The sequence below is a fragment of the Melozone crissalis genome, unplaced genomic scaffold, assembly GCF_028551555.1.
Source record: "Melozone crissalis strain CALT ecotype California unplaced genomic scaffold, PUWL_Pcris_2 ptg000042l_1, whole genome shotgun sequence".
NCBI lineage: Eukaryota > Metazoa > Chordata > Aves > Passeriformes > Passerellidae > Melozone > Melozone crissalis.
The window spans coordinates 26830647-26853400 of record NW_026535820.1 but is presented as its reverse complement, the minus strand read 5'-3'; the positions used below and the strand labels follow the sequence as shown (position 1 = coordinate 26853400).

General features: G+C 37.0%; 1 protein-coding gene across 2 annotated transcripts in view; it reads right to left on the bottom strand.

Moving 5' to 3' along the window:
- The window catches only part of DOK6 (docking protein 6), a 240853-nt gene that overhangs the window by 124266 nt on the left and 93833 nt on the right, over positions 1-22754 (bottom strand). For both annotated transcript variants that reach the window (XM_054284601.1, XM_054284602.1), the window contains exon 3: positions 163-277. In XM_054284601.1, the coding sequence (XP_054140576.1) occupies positions 163-277 (115 nt within the window). The remainder of the gene's footprint in view (positions 1-162; positions 278-22754) is intronic.

Here is a 22754-nt window from a genome sequence, read left to right as displayed (position 1 = left end):
GAACCCCAAAAGACCTGAACCCCAAACTCCAAAGTTTTTTGTTTACCACAAATTTCTTTAAGGTAAGAATTTCTATCTGGCATTGTGAGTTAATTCATGCGAGCCAGACTTTGATGTGTAACTTGATTTCTTCAAGCTAGAGATGAAGCACCAACTACTTACCTGACTCACACGCAAATGTCTTTGATGTCTCATCATGAAAGATAATTGCCACTGCATGCTTCTTTGTCTCTCGAGGCAATCTGGTTATATTTTTGATATTGTGCAGCTCAGTTACCTTAAAATGAAGAAAAGTATTTTAGACCAGTGCATAAATAGTACAAACAAAAATACTAACCTTAACTGCTCAATTTTTACTATAAACTGGTTTTTTTCCTGTCCTAGTTTCAGCCGGGACAGGGTTAATTTTTCACAGCAAGCATGAGAAGTGTGTGGCAAGGCCCAGATGTTATTCCACTCCACCTCACTCATTGCCAGGGGCAGGAGTGAGGAACTCTCCCTTCTTCCACTGGGGAGAAAGCCTGGTGGGGAAGAGCGGGATATTGTTGCAGGCTTTTCCATGTAAATTGTTTCTTTGTGCTGCTGGTACTGTTCATTTTTCTGTCTCATTGCTGTTTCTAGTAAATCATTCTTATCTCAGCCCATGATTTTCAGCTTTTGTGCCTCCAATTCTCAACTCCATTCCAAAGGAGTGGGAAGGGGAGGGGAAGGGGGAGTGCGTGAGCAGCAATCTGGTTTTGAGTCTTGGTGGAAGAACTAAACTGCAGAGTAACATTCCTAAACCCCAAGAATTATATATTTATAAGCTTGGTAAGTGGTTACAAAACACACATAAATAGGTAGAGTCTTAAATTGCAAAACTTAACTCTAATAACTCTACTTCTTTAATAGATTTCCACAAAATTCTGTTTCTTTAATAAGTCCTACATGGAAATAGCTTACAATGACATCAACTCAGCCTTGGGATTTTGTATAATCTATTTTTCAATTTCTATACTCATACAACTTGGATAAGTTTCAGAATCTGCATCAAATAGAAAACCTAATTTTGGAAGAACAGTGCTTCATTAGTTAAGGAAGGTAACTCAAGTAATATGTCAAATAGTATCACTACATTTGTAAGGCTAGATCCTCATGTGTCTTTAAAATGTATCTGTTGTCCTCCAAAGAACTCAAACTTTCATTCTATTTTCTAAATATTTGAAAAGCTTATCAACAATAAAATACTCTTGCAGCAAATTTGCAACATAAAAAATTCAATCTATTTCCATTTTATTTTGATGCATGTATGTAACTACAATTAACAAAAATGGAAGAAAAATATGTTATTCCAACCTGGTGGCCCAGCCTATATTAAACTGATTAACACTTCACATTCTGAAATATTTTTCTCAGTTTCTTGGAACTCTGGGCAAACTTTATCCGGTTAGAGTTAGGTTTTCTCAGGCAGGACATTTGCCTCAGGCAGAACTAATTTCCAGAACAATGTCAACCATATAAGTTTGGACTTCTATGACTACAGAAAAAATGGACTGAACGTAGGTGGAGTTTTTTTTGTTTGTTTTGCTTTGTAATTGTTATGCTCCTGGTGTACAGTTCCAGCATTCCTTTTCACATGCTGAAAACAATTTTAAAGCAGAGGAGATTTTATATGGTGCAGTTCCAAAACAAAAATGGAACACGTTGGGGCAAAGACATTTCAATAAAATATTGATTAGCAGAGGAGCAGTGAAAGGCATCAAGACAACAAAAGGAACTGAGACAAAGCATGAAGAGGAATGTACTGTGTGCTGACGAACTTGGGACCAGTTGAAGACTGCTCTAGAGTCTGTCTTGACAGCCTTCAGCAAAACTCACTCCAGTTTGTCAATATCTTTGTTGTAACAGGTGGGCCAAACATGGATGTGGTACTATAAACATGGCCTAACGTGTACTAAACTGAGGAGAATAATCATTCTCTGCACTGACTGGCCATGGTTCTGTCTATACAGCCCATGGAGCTTTGCTGCCTGAGGCACCAAGATCCAGGGCCCACCTGTAGACCTACTCCCAGTTTGCCAATGCCAAACCTGTGCCATCACAGGGGCTCTTCTATCCCCAGGCTGGCACCTGGTTTTTGCCCTTATTCAATTTAACAAAGTCCATGTCAGCTCCTTCATCCAGCCCATTCATCCAACACCTGGTTTTTGCCGTTATTCAATTTAACAAAGTCCACGTCAGCCCATTCATCCAGCCTGTTCAGGCTGCTGAAAAGGCAGCTTGATTACCAAAATCATATCAACTGATCCTTCCCAATTTGCTCTCTGCACATTGGTGCAGCTCCCTTATTTCCTCCATGTCCCTGATAAAAATATCAAGAAAGGTCCCAGTACACATCACAGCAGTTCCACACTTGCTACAGTCCTCCAAGCAGGTAACCACACTGACCACGTTAATAACCAACCTATTAACCACATAATAACCAAGCCATTAACCACATAATAACCAACCCATTAACCACAACTTTCTGGGTCTGACTAGCTGACCATCTTTACATCATCTAGACATCCACCTGCATAAATAGTAATGTCCCACCTTCAATTTGAGAATGTCATGGAAGAAAATATGGAAAGCCTTGCTAAAGATCTTATACATAGATGGTGATCATACTGGTCAGGCATGACTTATCCTTGGTAAATCCATGCTGCCTTTCACAAATATTATATTTACTCCATAGTTCTTCCTATAGGCTGAAGTAAGACTGCCAGAAATTCTCCAGGTTGACCTTTGGTTGACTGCCAAATTCTCTGTATTCTCCAGGTTGACCTTTTGACCTTTTTTTGGACACAGGTGCATTTGCCTCACAATTTGGCTCCTAATCCCTTATAATTTTAACTTTTGTCATGCATTTTCAGGGCTTTGCAAGATTCCATGTATTGTACTACTTTTTGGCTTGGGGAAAAGAGAAGGGCCGAATACTACAAATATCCCTGTCCCATTAAAGAAGTTAGTGAAATATATGTTGATTTTCCTTGATCCATACATGGTAAATGAACTAATGTGTGAGAGGGCTCTTGTAATCTCAAGGAAATCCCCCAAAAGAGAGGAAAGAAAGCATTTGTAGGCAGAGGAGAGAGCAGACTCTAGAATTCAAAACCTGAGGGAACAATATCAAATCCATAAGTCATTACTGAATTTTGAAGACACAGAAGGCCCCAAAGTCAGGGCTACAGATCTACTAGTCTTACCAAAGACATGGTACAGATCTACTAGTCTTGCTAAATAAGATATAGGAGCAAAATATTTAAGATTATTTAGCACATAAAAATCTCAGGTTATTATTAAAAAAAATTTAAAAAATAGCTGGTGGTGCAATAGGAAAGGGAAAACACTGATACGAGGAAAAAGCTCCAGTGATTCTTACACAAGCAATTAATACAGAAAGTGACATTTTCACATGTGTGTGCGCATGTGTGATACTGCACACTATGCAGATAAAAGTGCCTTAATACTTGCTGTACTTAAAAGGGAAAATTTCTCTCTCTGGAATAGCAGAAAAAGAATTGCTTTGAATAGTGACAACAAGGCATATTAAGCCTTCTTCTAGTCTCTGTTATATAGTAGAGATCTATTCTTTTTTCATAATACTTGAGGTTTACAAAAGATCCTGCAATGCTTATAAGATAAGATAATAATGATAATAGAGCCAAAAATCTGGCACTAAAGCTACAAAATTTTGATAGTAATTTATGTTTGAAACATAAATACAGACATACCTGAGCACACACAAGTGGCTATTTGTAAAGATGTTTCTTTGAGTCATCTCATTGATCAGTACATTAATCCTGCCTTGTTTAATATAGTCACATATGCAACATCCATCACGCACACAATATCTTAAGAATATTGTCAGCAAAAAATGTACAAATAGCAGAATTCTTTTTATTTGCTGGTGGGAATTTAATGTCTGAAAGAGACAATGAAAACACTGCCGAATTCTTATATGCTGCTTTTTGGTACCCATATGAGTGATTAAGTTGAACAACATGCAAGGTAAGTGAAGAAAAATAGTCCCCATGCAGGAAAAAAGAGTATTTGTTTTAAACACATTTCGATTTTTCTTTGTCTCTGAAATCTCTAGACAGCAGAGAACTTCTTGTAACTCCAACATGACAAAGCTACATTAATTGCCTCTTCCAAACTCCCTGACTTTTACCTTCTTTCTTTAAGACAAACTTTTTGAGCCATTTGTAGTCTCACACAGGAATCATATCCCTCTTGTCAACACCTTTCCACAAAAATGGACCTATTTGAAACTATTATGAGATATTGTGAGACACTTATGTTCCTTGACAAATACTTCAGCAGTTTAACATGTATGGCCAAAGAATTTCTGCCAGGTAAGCTTTTTTTTTCTTCAAAAATCATATCTTTTTCATTGGAATGCCTTGCTTTACAAAAACTGAAGGAAATAATTTTAGCTACAAGATTTTGAGGACATAGGAATCTTATAAAGATTTTAAGAAATATAATTTTACTGGGCAAGCTAGCAGAAAAAGAAATGGGAACACTTCGGGAACACAAATTTACACTAACAACTAGAAAGGCCATATTATCAAGTAAGCCCCTCAGTATTTCTATTGCTTCTATAATTTTCAATATCAAATAGAGATGAATATTTGCTTCAATGTTCATCTTTTCAAATTGTACTGTATGCTTCCCTCCATGCTCAGAGTAGAAAGACAGAGGCAAAACTGTGAAAGTCTATCTTCCCATTGATAGAGAATTAAGTTAATGAAATTCTGAATTCTGGATTTAATGCCAATTAAGCATGAGTCATATCTCTACTTGCTGAACATGTGCCATTAAAAAAACACCTGAGTGTATATTATCTTGTGTGAAGGAAAAGATGAACTTTGCCTTGGAAACAGATTGCTTTATCTCAGGGATTTTCAAAACTGTGGCTTAAATTTTACCTAGTATTTAAAAAAAGAAAAAAGAAAAAAGAAGCATTTTTAAAAGGGAAAAGTATCAAAGCTACTGAAAAGGCAAATAGAAAACTTACAAAAATCATGCTACTTTGGAATAATTTAATACATCATCAGCAGATTTTAAAAATGTCTTAAAAGACTAATAAAAATTTTTAAAAGTACAAAAAAGTCCCCATTTTTTGAGTAGTACATTAGGTAGATCTACTTTTTTAAGCAAGGAGCATTATCCCAAAATTTGCTCCCTGTGGTATTATAATGGACTTGTTTACAAAATTCAGTCTAATACATTGAAAATGTACAACAACAAAATATCATTCTAAAACTACCTAGACCATTGATAACCTTGCATCAGTAAGAGAAACGTAAAAAAGGGAAAAATTTTCTGTGCCACATATGTAACAGTCTTACCTAGATGCTAAAATAAAAGAAAAGACCATTTTCCCATTGTGGGATCATACTTCACCTAAAATTTTGTAAACGCTGAAAACAACTCAAACCAACAAAAACTTTGTAAATCAGTTTTCCTATTTCCCCCAGTTGTAACTGTCCAGAACAATATTAATTTCAACAATGAATAAAATCCCTAATATTGCCTCCTTAGTGAGCAAACTTGCAAATAGATTTTTTCTGATTTTTTTATCCTTTGATTTCTTCCAGTAGGTTAAATAAATCTTTTTTAAATTAAGATATGATTATGTAGTTTACAAATTTCCACTACCATTAGCATGTTAACTTAGACTTTCTTTTCTCTACTAGACATTTAGTGCTCTTCTCCATATGTTGCTCACTGTGGTATATGTGCTAGGGACTCTTAGCACCTGGATCATTTCTCAGTTCTCCTACTCCTCATCAATAATTCCTGCTTCATATGTCCATCACTCAGCAGTCCATACACACATTTCCTAGTTTGTTTTTTTTTTTTCTAGTTCTTGTTTTTTTTGTATCAGTCATTAAAACTAGTTTTGCTTTTTTTCTAGAAAGACAATTTAACACTGATTGATGAAAAGATGTGGAAGAGTTACTAAGCTACCAAAATTTGCCAAGGTTTCTTTCTTTCTTTTAGATTATTTTTTCATCTATTATACAGGTCTTTTTCTTTCTTGGTGGAGGGGGGATGGGGCTTGACATAGCTGTATCAGAGGCATCCAAGTCGTCCACTTCTCATTAATATTTGATAAAAGGACATAGCCTTGAAGGGCTGCTAGGTAGGATAACTTCTAGGATTGGTAAAGGCATAATCTCACTCCTGCAAAATTATACTAGGCTAGACTTGCATCAGGGTCTCAAGGCTACACATCAGTGTTGGCTACTGTAACTTGGTTCCTCTCACAGCCAGGAATTTGCTTAATCTCAAAGATTCCTTGTCAGCACAGATGAAAAGAAACACACCTGATCTGGAAACAAATACTTTTGGATGTTTGGATTGTTCACCAAAATGTAATACTTTTTTACACATACATTAAGCACTGAACAAGAAGGTGAAAGAACCTATAATAAGGTTTCTGACACTATTGCTCATATATCTTGATCACTCATTAATCATTTAAATATTGATTCAAGTAATGCAAGGCACTTCCTCTCATCCTTATTGTTTTTCTTTATCTTGGTCTGGAAATAAGCCCAAAACTTTAACTTGTTTTGTGTTGGTGTAATATCTCATCTGGAAGAAAATCACATTCAGAGCTTCCACTTCCTTCCTTCAGTTAATGTGACAAAGGATTAATAAAGTCCATAACTATCAGCGTCTTGTAAATACTGTCTAGCCACATCTGGGTGGATCAACCATCAAAAAAACCCCCAAAAAACAACCCAGCATAGACCAGTGCATCATCCTTAACAACAAGAGAAGAAACTGCAAAGGACTCCTCTGAAAGAACCAACAGTTAACAAATCTCATGCTATACAGTAAAAAAGACAAGAGGATCAGAGGAAGTATTTAGCTTATGCCCTTACTTTGAAAAAAAAAAATAAAATCTTCATTTCCTTGAAGTCTTAGGATAGTAATATTTTACCTGAGAGGTTCAGAGAAAATTGAAGTCACCTTTCTACATGAAGATCCTAAATTTGGCACTAATACCAAATTCCTTCAATTCCCTACTGCCTACCAGAATGAGCAAGCAATTTCAGAAGCCAGGGGACTGAGTTACAAGAAATACTAAACGATTGGTCTGTTTCAGTTTTAGTGCATGTCTGTGCCAAGAGACTAGGAAACCATCTGAAAAGCATCCTGATAGATTTCAGAAGTCTAACTCCACTTGTCTCTAGCTACACCAACTGTAATTTAATTCCAGAAAAGCCATGCTGCAGATATCTAGTAAATAATTCAAGTGTAAGAAAACTACTAATATAAGAAAGTCGTTGGTGCCATGTAGCCATAGCAGGATACACAGGTATAGGCTGATGATCAAGGAACTTATTTAGGATTGTTATATGGAAAATAAAATCTCTGAACAGCACACACAGGTCAGTTACATCTGTCTAGCCAGAAAAGATCAGATAATAGATTTCTAGTAACAAGCTTCTGGTCTCTCTAGAACACTGTAGCCCTTGCCTATCAGCCTTAAGTCTTCTTTTTGAAAGAGCATTTTCTATCCAGGTAAATAACACGAAATAATTACAAGATCACAATTTCATTATACTGGCAAAATATTTTATATTATGAAACTGTTACTGTCAATGCATCTTAAAACACCTATAATTTAAAATGTTTGGGTGTTTTGTTATCATTTCAGTATCTTAGTTATATTCTTAGATATGAAAAGATATTAAATTCCAAAATACACTTAATTTAAACAAAGGCTTATATTAACTGAGATGCATTGCTTCTAAACAGTATTTATGTATTTTTCTTCTTTTCTGATTACTTTCTTTGCAACTATGTTTATTTCTTTCAAAGAGGAAGGATTTTAGGAAAAATTCAATACACTTTCTCTTTAATTTATGACACTTCATTATTGACAAACACTGAACATTTTTTGTTTGCTTCTTGTACTAAAAATCTGTTCTAGTCATGCAGCTTAAGATGGAGGATTTCCTTTTGTATTACATGGATTTGTAAAGACTGTACATATATAACACATTGTGGGGTCTGGTTCTCAAATTGTACATTTAAATAGATAAGATAACTCTTCCACAATTACAGAAATATTACTTCCAAATCACTTATTATATCTGCATCTCTACAAAAATTACAATTCCACGGTAAATAAGAAAGGAGGTCCAAAAGAGATGAAAACCACAAAAATCATGAATAAAAACTTGAGTGCCCCATTCTGGGTTATATCTTATTTGAATTCTTCCAAACATGTGCCTCCCATATGAAACTGGGAGGGAAATTATTCTGCAATTCCATCTACTGAATGTTATTTCCACTGTGCAGAGTCCTGGAAATTGCCTGGGCAGAAGAAAAGGTCTGAATTTACATAAATGGGTTTCTGTTTTGCATTGCACAGTACCTTCCCGTCATTTAAGTTCTAACTAGAAAAAATAGAAGCAGAAGAGAAAGCTATAAAATGCAATCATTTATCCTCTTATTTCCTAATAATGGCCCACATACGACCATCTGTTGTGTAATACCACGCAAGCAGTAACGTGACAGAGCAAAAGCCAACACAGGGACAAGGAGCAGGGACTCCAGTGAGGGATGCCCAGACAGTAAAGAACCACCCCAAACCAGAAACAGCATGGCAACAATGAGAGAGTGATATAAAAAGCAAGGGCCACGGCAACTATCACAGCAAGAAAAGCGCAAAGGAGGCACCAATATGCTGCTCCAGTCTGCAAAAGGAGAACGCAAGATGTTGGCTCAGTACAGATCAGAGGACCACAGAGAGGATCTCAAAGCATCTAACATCTGCCTCCAGCTCAGCTTTCAGTGACACTATCTGCAGCTAGCAGTGGCTCCTTTGACATTGCTAAATCCAATTGCCATAGAGTAGAAGTTTTGTTACAGCTTTGGATGGAGCTGGATGTGATTTGGGCCCTTAAGAAAAGGCAGTGTGCTGCCTGAAAAGCATTAAAACCTTTGAGACTGGGGAAATGGCTGCATTAACAGAAGCACAGGCCATAAATCAAGGAAAGTGACTTTTTTTTTTTTTTTTACTCAGTATTCATTAGATCACATCTCTAATACCCTGCCCAGTTTTGGGACTCCAATGAAAAAGTGACTCCAACGACAAAGTGAGCTCAGCAGAGGCTCCCCAGGACAGTCAGAGCTGCACCTCTTGCCCTGTGGGGTGCAGAGGTTGAAGGAAGAGGCTGCTCCATCCTGCAGCAGGGATGGCTTTGGGAGCATCTAACTGCAGTGCCCCCAGTGCCAGCAGGGAGATTATTGAGGATACAGAGCCAGGCTCTTCACAGCTGTGCCTGGGGGGAAGGAAGATGCACAGTTGGCATAAACTGAGACAAGAGATGTTCAGGCTGCAGATGAGAAGTGATGCTCCCACCATGAAGACAGCCCAGCAGTGGGACAGGCAGCCCAGTGAGGCTCTGCAATCTCCATCCTTGGAGACTCAACTGGACATTGCCCTGTGCAACCACGTTTGCTCAGACCTTGGACCTCGGAGGTGGCTCTGCTGTGAGCAGGAGCTGGACAAGAAAACTCTTCATGAGAAATAACTTCTAAGTCTAAGAAAGGGATGCTAACAGACCTGCAAGGATATTTGGACCTTCGTGGGTTTGGATAAACCCTTATGGTATTAGGCCATTCAGAGTATTTAAGATGAAACACATTTCCACAACATCAGCATATATTGCACAAAACCAGCAATAGGACAAGGAGATGCAAGAGACTGGAGAACAGGACTTAAGGTTAAAATGTACTAAGAGGCAGAAAAAAAGGAAAAAAACCCCTATTTAATGAAAGAATAGCAAATCTTAAAGCATAAGATTACAAGAGAAACATAATAAAGGAGAAGAGAAATCCCAAGATCAGAGAAGTGAAAGAATGGATCATAAAAGAGCAAAAACAATTCAGAAAGAACAGAAGAGTTTTCCCCATAACTGCATGTGGATTTACCCTTGGAAAAGGAGTTGTTATGGTAACAACACTCTCCAGGACTATTGCCAAAGAGTGGCATATCAACCTCCACATTACGCCTCTAGGGCAGGTCTCCAGCTGCTATTTCAGAAGAGTAAGTCTTTAAGAAACTTCTACCAAGTAAATGTTCATTCCTCTAAGTACTAAAAGGAAACCACATCTATAACAACAGTAAGAATCTTGTCTGTTAACTGAAAAAGTACATCATAAAAATAAAAAAAAAAACAAACCACAAAACTGGGCAGAATTAATGAATATATTTAAAATAAATCAGGCTAAGTATAAGGCAGTAATGTCAGGGCAAAAAAGAAAACTTTGATGGGAAGAAATATGTGTAGATCTGATAGTAGAAGGATAATGAATAATTCCTTCTTATCCTCCAGATAAAATTGAGATTTAAAAAAATGCATGTTTGAATTTTTCAGCATTTTTAGAAAACCTAGATGACGTTATGTAAATTTAGACTGAATACAAAATAAAATAATGATTTTAATTTCTCCAAATTTAAATAAATGGAAGAGAAATAAAAATTATTACTATTTACAACTGTATTGAGTTGACCACTGGCCAAACTCCAGTGCACTCATGAAAATCATTTACTAATCTTCCTCTGCTATAACTGGAGCAGAGGAGGGGAAAAATCCAGTTAAAATAAAGCTCATGGGGTTGAGATTAGGATTAGGAGAAGGGGAAAGCAGGCTCAAAATTTTAAAGGGTATAAAGAAATCTCTCCATTCTTTAAGTTTTAACTATTTCTAAGTATTAGAACATCTGACTTTCATATGGCTACAGCCTGGCTACCCAGTTTCATGGTGTGCTATAACTGATCACTCACCACATAAGCAGTTACAAACTCTTAATTTTGTCCCAAGGAACTCTAAAAAAATTAAGGATGCAAAACAATCTTCCTTGACTAGCTTTTGTTATGCTACTTTAAATGCTAAACTGGTTGACACTGTTGGTAAATCAAACCACCAGGACAGGGGAAGTGTATTTAAGTCATATCAGCTGCCTTTACTAGGCAAAGATGTGGGGATTTTTCCAAGCCAAGTTACTTTCTCTCAAGCCGTGCTGCTGTAATGCTGTCAGGATTGAGCTGCTGCCTAACCCATAAAATCAACCAGCCTGCTGGGATTATTCTGGTTCTGGCTGGTAGCCTGGTGTTTGAAAGTGATAGTTGAAATCTGATCAGTTCATGTGCACATGGACGTATTCCCTTAACAAACATTTTAATTAGGATTTTAAAATACATACTGAAAAAAATGCATTCACACTTCATGGCGTAATTGTACAGATAGCCATTGGCAGAACAAAAATCCCAGTTCTCCTCAATCCCATTTCCTTGCTATCCTAAAGATCCTTTGAAATATGTTTTCCAATCTAACCTTTCATTTTGAAGAGCAATCTGAATAGCAGGCTACTGTGCACTCATTAAAATAAAAGGGGAAAAATACAGCCTTCTGTAAAAGTGAGTGTTAACAAAATTTAAACTAATGCCTTAATACTAAAACAACACAAATTTTCTAATTTGCAACCCAGGTGCACACTTGAAAAATAACATTGTGCTAGAGAGAGATGGCAGAGGGGGAAGATGATTCACAACTGAAATAAAATAGGTTTCACAATTATCCTTTCAAATTTCAGCTGCAATTAAAAAAAATCCTTTCAATATCAAACTTCCTGCCAGAGTTAGTAGGCGTGCAAACCATATTTATGCAATATTTCACTATGAACACTAGATCATTAGTTGAGTGCTAATATCCTTGTGGGGTGAATAAAATACACTGGACACTTAGAAACTGTTTCCAGTTTTCAGAGTTTTCAATTTTGACATTCCCAAAGTACATGATTATGTCCAGATCCGCTCTATTTTGACCCAAAGGGATTGGTTAATTAAAAGGGACATGTTAGTGGTCTTTGAGTGGAAAGAAAAGGAGGAACATACTTTTCCAAAACTTCCTTTAATTTTTCCTCTCATTTACTTAAATCAGCTGGCTTGCATTAGTTTCCAAAATTATCTTGTCAGATCAGCTCAATTAAAAATAAGTGTTTATTAACATAGACTAAATTTGAAAACAAATCACTTACATGCAGTAATCACTTGAACGCAGTAAGTGATGTGTATATATAATTCTTCCTGCTGAACTGCAAGTTCAAACCCTAACCACAAAATCTCTCACTGCACTGACAAACTGGGTCAGGAGTGTTGGAGGATCCAAGCAACCGCAGGCTTTCCATGCACATCAATTATTGTGCCTGTATCTATGCTGTACGTGATGCCAGTGGCTGAGCCCCAGGTGTAACTCCTCTTCCTATCTGTTTCAATCTGTGCAAGCCTTTTAATTTCAGCTGTAGCTCCCTTTAGCCAGATCTTGAAACCATGGGGGAGGCTGGGGTCAGAAGCAGGTGACAAAGGCTGGCTTACCTCTAACGTAACACAGGGGGACAAAATCCCAGCTGAGAACAAACTCATGATGCAGATTTTAAGGACCTCTAAAATGCTGAGTATCTGCTGAACTATCAAGAGGTATATTCAGAAAAAAATAATTAGAAAAGCCAGGAAAAGAGACGTCTTTGTGTTTGCAGACCTTATTCTTGGCTTTCTCACCTTATAGCAAAGGGGAGAAACACACACACAAGCACAGGACTCAGCTGGGGGCTTGGATGCACTGCTGGCCATGGACAGCAGCAAGTGCTGCAAGCCCATGTGTGCTCATCTACACGCTCAGCCACAGACATATCCACTAGCTGACAGGTCCTGGCTTGTCTTGTGTCTAGAAAACATTATTGCTTACACACCCACCACAAAAGTAGTACTATTTAGAAAAACTTTCCCCTCCGTTGATTTTTAAAGGTTGTAAATATGCCTCAGTGTCTATTTTTATAACTCTCATCCCAATCCAACAATGCCAGAAGTGGCATTTTGATGCTGATCCTAAATATAAACATCTATGTTAGAGCCATTTCAGATATTTTTGAGGAAGTATTAACAGCAGTAGTCCACCTATGAGATTCCTCATCAGAAAAATGCATCAACTAGATGAAAAATTACCAGGTATAGAGGGAAAAATAATGAGTTTAGTTAAATCTAAATTCAGACTATGTCTGTACACGTGTGTGTGCACATACATTCAAAGTCGTCCAGACATCTCTGGGAGAAAAAGGTCAAAGAGAGAAAAATGCCATAGAGAGAAACTGAGGTAAAAGAAAATTGGAAGAGTGAAGAGATTTGCACGAGACGAAAAGGGATTTTCTAAGCAGAAATGTAAACCTTCTTTTAGGATTATTTTAAAATAGTTTTGATTTTTTACAAACTTTTAAAAATGTTTTTTTTTATTTGTTTCTAAAATTAACTGAAGTTTGCTAGCTGATAATTTGAAAATTCTTTTAGCTTAATTGTCATTTGGGATAAATTAATTTTGAGTATCTATTATGACAATTACACACAGCTACATTTTCAACTCTAATGCATTTTTAATAACCTTCATCAGCCAGTGATTTGAATTTCAAATTTCCCTCTATGAAGAAGTAAAAATTAGATAGTTTTGTGCTAATTTTCATAATAAATTGCTCTTTATTTACATTGCAAAACCTCCCTTACTCCAAGTAAACCATAACCTTAAATGAAACTTAGTACTCACAACACTTATTACATTTCATCTCCCTTTATTAATAGAAAACGAATTACAGAGACAAACCTGTTGGCCCTCCCTCATACACCATAACCTTCTGTTTGTACCTGTCTGCTTCCTTTTATAGTGACTGCAGAACGGTCCATGCCTCTTCCTATTTCCACAGCAATATGGTAAATATTCCCCAGCAACACAGACACCTAATTCTGAGTAGCTTCAAGGGAAAATGTTGTCATTAGGAAAAAAAAGTCCTCACATAACATTTTTTTTACTAGTGTTGTAATAAACTGCAGTCTAGATAATTAGGTCTTTAACTTTCATCATGAACTTTTATTATTTATGCAGTATACCTTTCTACACTTGAATAGTGAAAATAGATGCACAAAATATTAGAAAAAGTACAAATGCAGAGTCAAGTGCTGAAGGCTAGAAAAGGAAGATCTCAATGCTTGACTGGTAGTTCCATAGGCCTAGTTTACCATTTTCCTGTTGTTTATGGCAGTGGGCCCCACTGGGTCTGATTTATGGCCTTCCTACCCTGTATCTTATGACAAATAAATACCTTTATGTTTATTGGTACCTATTCTACACTTATTATGATACAAATTGTCATAAATACATTATTGCATTTGATTTTCCATCACTATTTTTCACCACAGTCAGAATAAATAGTGAATACCATTCTGCCAAGCAGAGGCTTTATAAATTTGTTTGACTGTCATAAATTCATAATTTTTTTTTACTTATTGGTATGATCTGACTTCTCAGGGTTCTTCTGTAATGGTCATCACACAGTATATTTCACACATATAGTTTCACAAATATTAATTTTCTTTTACACCTTCCTTGCTTCTGAGATGTGTGGATTATATTGGCAGGGAAGAAACAAGGAATTGCATGGTGAAAGCAAAATAAAGTAAAAAAAGTCCTTTAAACTTTTGATTTGAATTTAAGATATCCAGATTTTGCTTTTCACTGGCATTGGAAAGGGGAGTTTGGTTAGTGCAAATCTCCACAGCAAGCCCAGCTGTTTTATATTCTAGCTCAATTCTTTCTTCTTGATTTCTCCCCCAAGGACCAATAAGGACTTGCTTCAGAGACCTCAATTCCAGTCTCTCCCCTCCTAAGCACCTCTCCCCCAGCTTCGTCAGGGTGTCTGCTACTGAAACCCTCTCTTCCAAACACATGCTCTTCCAATTGTGGAACTGGCCTCTCCTGGGCTGTGTCTGAAAAGTGAATATCTCCCAGCTGCTGGAACAAATGAGGTAGTGTTATTGGAGAGCAATTTACTTGGGTGTAAAAACCTGAACAATCTCTCCTTGCTTTCTGTTAATGTGCACCTGCCCTGCTGCACAGACTTTTTTTACCAGGTACAGTCGAGCTGAAGGGACAGACCACGTCCATGCTCTTTGCCTGCTTGTTAACCCCCCTCTCATTTTTGGGATTGCTATCTCTGCACCAGTCTCCCTGGCTTTGTGCAGTCAATTAAAATAGATTTATTACTTTTAGTAATATATATTTTCTTCGAAATCTCCCCATCCCATTCTTCACTTCAGCATTTCTCATAGCAATTATTTGAGTAGCCAGCTTTCCATCGACCTTGGAGTCTCTCACAGCTTTCTAAAGGATAAGGTGCTTCATAGAGTGCCAGAACATTTATCCTTTATTTCTCTCCCACGCTCTAACATTTGGTCTATTTCTTCTCTTAAGTTTTAATTCAACCATTTTCCTTTTCATGCGACCAAGTGCCAGAGGAGATACATACAGAGAATGGCTCCATGATCTCACCTCAAACACCTGTCCCTGTACTAGTCTATAAAAATGATAAGTAGTTTTTACAATGAATACCAGTCTTTAGCCCTGAATGAACTGAGGGAAACATATTCCATTACTCAAGAGAGAAAATTATCTGAATTTACATCACATTCAAAGTTTTACAGATGACACAAAACATTTTAGCTGTCAAAGTCAGAAGTGCTTTCAAAAACTATGCACAAAATACAGGTTTGCAAGGCCTTGAATTTTGCCAAAACATGGCAAAACCAGAATATACATAGCTGACACACGGACCATCATACATCATATCCTCTACTATAAAGCAATAACACTAGAGCAGTTCAAAGTAAAGTTCTCCTGAGACTGTTTTAAGAGACACTAGAAAGATTAAGTATATTTTTTCCACCACTTAAATAAACTCAGGAGAGGGCAAGACCAGTTTGACACAATGCATGCAGCACAGAGTTACACCAAGAACTATAGTAGCAACTTCAGTGACATAAACTTCATAGGTCACAGAAAAGTCTGTGTTGGATGGAAACCCTGGAGATCATCTGGTCCATCTTGAGTGCAGGCTCTTCAATTAGGTTACACAAGGCCTAGCCAAGCTAGGCCTTCAAGATTTCCAGTGTGGAAATACTGACCTCTCTGCTTAGCCTGCTCTCATGTTCAGTTGCTCTAAATATCAGTTGGCTATTCTTTTTTTATTCCTTGTATCAAGCTAATTTCCCCTGAAACAACCTCTGCCATCGCCTCTTGTCCTTCCCCTGAGAACACCTCAGCCACCCTATCAATATTGGAAGGCTGTGATTAGATGCCCACAGGCCTTCTTTTCTCACTAGTGCAAATCTTGCTCCTTCAGTCTTGCCTCAGGTTCTCCAACCTCCAACTTCCTCACTAACGCTCTCTGGAGATTTCTTCCTGTCTTGAATAGAGCAGTGAGGGGACCAGAATCAGACACAATATTACAGGTCAGGCTCAGTATGCTGAGAGCCCTCATGCTGCTGCCCATCCTCCTGCTGAGGTTTTCCAGGACATGGTTTGCTTCATTGCTGCCACACAGCTGCTCACTTCACTGCCCAATGGGATCCTCGGGGCCTTTGCAGCAGAGCTGCACTCCAGACAATTAGTTCCCAGCCTCTTCTATGCTTTAGTAATCAGGCTGCAGGTGCAGGACTTCTTGTTTAGCTTTCTAGAGGTCCCAGAGCCTCCAGCCTTGGAGATATTAAAAAAACAACTGGACATGGCCATGAGCAATGTGATCTGACTGACACTGCTTTGAGCAGAGGATTGAACTAGATGGGTTCCAGAGGTCCTGAATTGTTCTGTAGTCCAATAACATTTTACATATTGTTTTACATTATATATTTTATTTACATTATTATTTACAGCTGAAACGTTTAAACATTGCTCCCCTACCCAGTATTACTTTTTCCAAGAAAAAGGTTTAGTCTTCCAGCTTCTTTTAATACTTAATATAATGGGAATATATTATTCTATTTAAACAGCTGATTTATAAGATCAGGCTCTTCCTTTTGCTGCAAAACTGTACATACAAACTCAACTATTACTACGAATTTTCTGTACTAAACTGTACATGGATCTTCATATAAGAACCACCAATAATAAGTCTTGGTGTTGCTTTGTTTTATAAGTAAAGATTATCTTTAATTTTCCTACTGTTATTTCCTTCCTTGATACTCAGATTCAGCCACTGATGCCATTTTTGAGGAACTCAACACCACACGTTGACACTTACTTAACCTGTGAATTTGCACTTCAAATGATTGCATTGTGACTTAAAGGTTTAGATGGATGAATGGATACAGGAAAGGACTCATAGGATCACTTATGGATTTTAGGTCCATATTTGTAGGATTTAAGGTCCTGTCAGCATGCTCAACTTGTAGATTTCTTCATTACATTGTTAAGGAAAGAAGATGCTATTGCCTTGATATAAACTTTGTAAAAAATTATTTTATTTGTTTGCATGCTGCCCTTTGATGTGCTCAGACTCTATTAACAGCTTTATTACCAGCACAGCTCCAATTATTCCTGCAATTTGCTTTCTGGTACACAGAATGCTAGCTTTGAACAACCATGTTGTTCAAATACTTCTATATTTTAAGAGGCATCTGATAATTACTGCAAATCTTTTTTGTTTGGTGACAGAACTGTAGCTATTTTGCTAACAGTTATTCATTTAAATAGGGTTCATTTTCATTTCATTGGCTGAGTAATAGCAGCCTATGGAAGCAATGTCCTTCATAACCTTCCCATACCAGCCACATGATTTTGCTACAAGATATTACTTGAAAGTGGTGTAAACAAATATCTAAAGATAATTACATGTCAAAATGTGGGAAAATAGAGATAAAATTTTCAGGAATATTTAGTTACCTCTGCTGTGGAAGACTTGGCAAAATAGGGATGTAAAAACCACACAAAGTACATTTGGGCACCTCTTTCAATCTCAAAGAGCAAAGAATTAAAAAAAATAACTGTTAAGTTCCTAATTATTTGCAGATAAAAAACTTAAAATATATTATTCAAAACTAACATAATCACACACACACACTCATTGAGGTCATTAGAAAATACTACACTGAGATCACCATTTTGAATTTTTTGAAATAAGTTCTGGAAAAAAAAAATTACCATCATTAATAAGGGAAGAAGAGGGGAAGGAAAAAGTGTTCTAAATCTGGGGTGGTTTTCAAAGCAAACAACATCTGTGAATGTGACCAGATCTTCATAAGGTATTCCTGTTTAGCTTTCATCAAATATGATTTTTTGAGTGAATTTAACCAGATGAGAAAATAAAAACTTATTGAGGAAGTTTAGATCAACTAACAAATAGTAGAAGCAGAATGCTTAACACAGCAAAACCAGGCAGGTTTTAATTTGAGATTGTGAAAAACAGACAGCATAAAAATTATACCAAGAAAAAAAACCTGCAGAAGCGGAATTCAAATATTTAAATTCATTGGCAAATCAAGTGTCTTAATATATCTTATCATAAAAAGCACAAGAATTAGGTCTAACACTTACATTTCAGTGGCTGTCCACCTTTCTTTTTAAGAACACCTTTACAGCTGAGAAACCATGCAATATTATGAGAAATAGTAGTAACATGCCAGATTATAGAAGTCCATAAGGAAACTTGCACAACTTCTGCTTTGTAGGGAACATGAACAACATAAGAATCTGAAATACTGCACAGCAAAGCAGAACTCTTGGGCTAAACTAGAGTAAAAGTAGAGTAGTTCACATTTCTTTAGCAATAAGAATCTTTATTTAGGCAACTTGGCAATGACTAGAGAACATGAAGGAAAACAACAAACCAGAACAACCCAAAGGCAACTAAGTGGAAACAATGAGAGAGAAGCTCTTATGCTTATTATAGTATATATATAGCTACCATATACAAGCATTTTTATTTTTCATGTCAGGGCTGTAATCACATTTGAGAACTGTGGGAGCTAGCACCTATACGACTGTGGCAAAATTCAGTGATTTTCAAAGCTATCAGGAAGTCACTTATCCTGAATGAGCACCTCATGATTTAAGGTCATCTCAGTTAGAGACCAGGAACTGTGCTGTAGAAGAATAAATATCACATTGCTCCTGCATTCTGTGTGTTACTGCACAAAGAGAACCTGTCCCCTCCTTCCCCCAACCAAACAGGACTCTCTGGGTGTGCGTTTGTGCACACGTGCACACAGGAGACATCAATGCCAAGAGGTGTTCAAGATGCTGCTGCAGATGGTACAAGAACTTGCCATAAATCACTGGGATTGCATTCCACAAGTTTTTTCAGGACAATCGAACTATGAAATAAAATTGTAGGGTATCTACCATTGTGTGGCCCTGGTCACAAATTTAATCCAGTAAACTACAGTTAGAAGGCTACTGCTGTTCTTTTTCTTGATTATTATCTATTTTTGTGGACACATATTATATAATGTGCTTAACACCATCTGTCCCATACACATTTTTGAGTATCAGAAGTTGTTGCTAAAATGTTTTGCAATTTATTTCCTTTTGCACTTGCAGATTTATATAAAGCACATAATAATCGAGCATAATGACAGGAAAAACAAATAACATAAATCTAAAAATCTTATCCTACTTTAATCTTGCTAACTTAAAACTCAAAACCTTAAAACAGATAGCTGCTGTTTACACCATCTTAACAGAGCAATCTCTCATATTGGGAGGGATTAAATCAGTAAGTCTTGATCCCTATGCCAGATGTCAGCTATTTATTTATTTGAAGGGTAAGCACACTAACACTGACAGATTCAAGCTTGTCTTGCTCCAAGACAGCTATATCTTGTCAGGGACAGACCCAACCCCCAACACCTTCACTTCATATTAAGGCTATTTAGCTCATAAGTGCATAAAGAAGCATGCATGAATGGAACTGGACATTTTACAGGGAATGGAAGAATCCTTATCTGTTGATTCCCATTTTGGTATTTATGGACTACCATTCAGCTATATCATCCTTAAGTGGCATTTGGGCTCTTGAGTAACTGTTCTCTGTGTAGCTGGGCCTGAAGTACCCACGATCAAGTTTATAATACAAAGATATGTCTGCAGAACCCCTCCTCACACACCCACACCAGGGCATGTCACTTTTCTCTACAGTAAACCCCAATGTGAAAGTGTTCATTTCTACTCTCTTGCACATTTGCTTCATGCTCTGAGGTCTTTGGCAAGGTTTTTGATCCTGATGGGTCAGAATCTATTCTGGTTACTTGCTCTTCAAGCTCTACTTTGCTCTTTCCAATTCTGCTTTGACAATTAATTGGCCAACTGTGTAATGCTTTTCCTAGCTCATTTAGATACAGTCCAAGTTTGGACGTTTGATCTCTCATTTCTAGTAATCTTCATGTTGATTTGCTGCAATGCTCCTGAAAGCCACTCCAAATGGATTACAGACACTGGTACGGCCTGATCAGTATGTCTCCAAAGCATGAAAAATTCACTTTTTATAGACGTTTTATCTTCTATTACAGAAGTAAGAAATCTTTTTTGTTTTTGCTTTCTTTTAAGTTGGTAAAGCTGTGGTGTCTATTTTTGGTCACTTCTGATAATGCAGGGGTGGCTACCAAGAACATACACACCCTTGGCATGGATGCAGAGCTATTGCTATCTTGTCCCCTCTTTGGAGGGAGCAATGGGAGTCAACACAGCTGTTCTGCACAACCTCCACAATGAACGTTCAAGGGAAAACAGAACAGCAAAGCCATAAACTTACCTGAGCAAGACTGCAATGGTCTAAATTTACAGTAATGAGAAGTTTTAATTTGATACCAGAAACTGCAAGGAACAGATGAGGTCACGTTTTGGCTAATGAATGTAATATGCACTGCTGCTGTTAGGAGGCACTTGTCTAGGACTAAGGTCATTACTGTTATTTATAGTAAGAAAATTACTAGCAAAAAAAACCATCACCGAAGCAATGCACAACAGCAATTTACAGAATTATAGAATAGCAAATAAACCCATAAATAGTATGGATACTTGGGGGTAGGGGATGGGGGAATCAATTTCCTTAAGAGGACAGCTTTTTTACTAATTAATGACTATTTATTTAGCATATGTAAACCAGAAAAATCTCTATTTCTAATTATCTTAGCTTTGTGTTACCAGTTCTGTTTTTTTTCCTTTGTTTAGTCCCTTCTATAAGTCATATTGCCCAGTACACAAGTGTATTACATAAGTATAGGAAATATATATATACTTATGTTGGTAAATTATTTTTAAGAGGAATTTCATTTGAGCCTCATTTCAAGCTCAAACATGGAAAAGTGGTGACCTTGATGAGTTACTTATATTGGGGTACTGTTTGTCCTGAATATTGATTTGAACACAGATAAATCAAAGATATGAATTTTTGGCATATTCCCACTTGAGATGCAAAACTTTTCTTCTATATCTCTGCATAAAAAAGCCAAAAAAAAAAATTGCGCAATACCATCTTACTCGGTGCTACTCCTAGGCCTTCTCCCAGGGTAACCCAGACAGATATGAAAGTCTGAAGGACAAAAGTTGCTAGAGAAACAGTGCAGTGTGACTACCCCTCTATGCCAACCTCTTCTAATACTTGCAAAGAATTTGTATAGGGGAAAGGATCTCAGGGTTGATATATACAGACTTATATGAATATTAGCAATAAAACAGAGCCTTTTGTCCCTTTATGCATGTTGTCCTTTCATAAGGAGGCAGGCTTGCAACTTCTATTTTAATCTTTCTTTAAAAGTACTAAGTCTCAGTTCTTCAATATTTAATACTTTTTTCATTGATGCTCAGTGTTCAGAGTTAATCTTCAACTTTTTTATACCATATACCCTCTTTATATTTTGTGAGTGAGAAAGGAAATTGAGAATTCCAAGACAGGGCTAATAGTTTGCATTGACTAGAGATAAATATGCATTTTGAACAACTTCAGAATATAATGAACCAAAGAGCTCTAGAAAAGAAAGAAAGAAAATCAGGGTATTTTTGTCCAACACCAACAATCAAATAACTATATTTGATCCTGTAACAACCTGCACTGTTCCCTCAACAGTCACGCTTGACTATTCACAACTCATGCACATCTACTTCACCACTATTTTATTTATCAGAATGGAGGCAAGTGAGGAGAACAATCACTATGAAATAATAAAATATCCTTGGGAAAAAAAATCAAGCCAGAGAATAAGATTCTGGGTTTCTATTTTGTGATAATATACCTTCAGAAATGATTTCATGGCTTTATTTGAAAAATGGTTATAATACAAATGAAGAGATAAAATTCCTCTTTCTCTGCACCCAGAAACACATTATCCTTTTAAATATGAAAGAGTATCCATTTCTTTATCTTTTCTTCCTATCCTCACAGAGGAGAAAAAGAGGGGGAAAAACAGATAGCAAGAGTAACTTCCCTCCTTTCCATTTGCAAATGGTGACTCTTCAATCAATACTACAATATGCAGCTACATTGGTATCAACATTATTTTTCTAGCTTCTCAAACAATTTCTGCATTTCATATTCTTTTTCTACGATGACAGTTGAAAGGCAACATATAAAGTCTTTCTGAGTCCTTCAACACATTAAGTATGCTATAGGCATAACAGGCTCAAAAAAGAATGAAAAGAAAACAACACAAAAAACTTCCCCAAAGCCTTGCAAAAGAGTTGTGGCTGCATCAGAAGCCCATGCTGGAGCAGGATCCTGGCCTGTGGACACATGGAGAGAGGAACTTATGCTGGAGATGGCTAGCTGTGAGGACTTGTGTCCCCACAGGGGGACCCATGCTAGAGCAGTCTGGCTACTGGAACTTA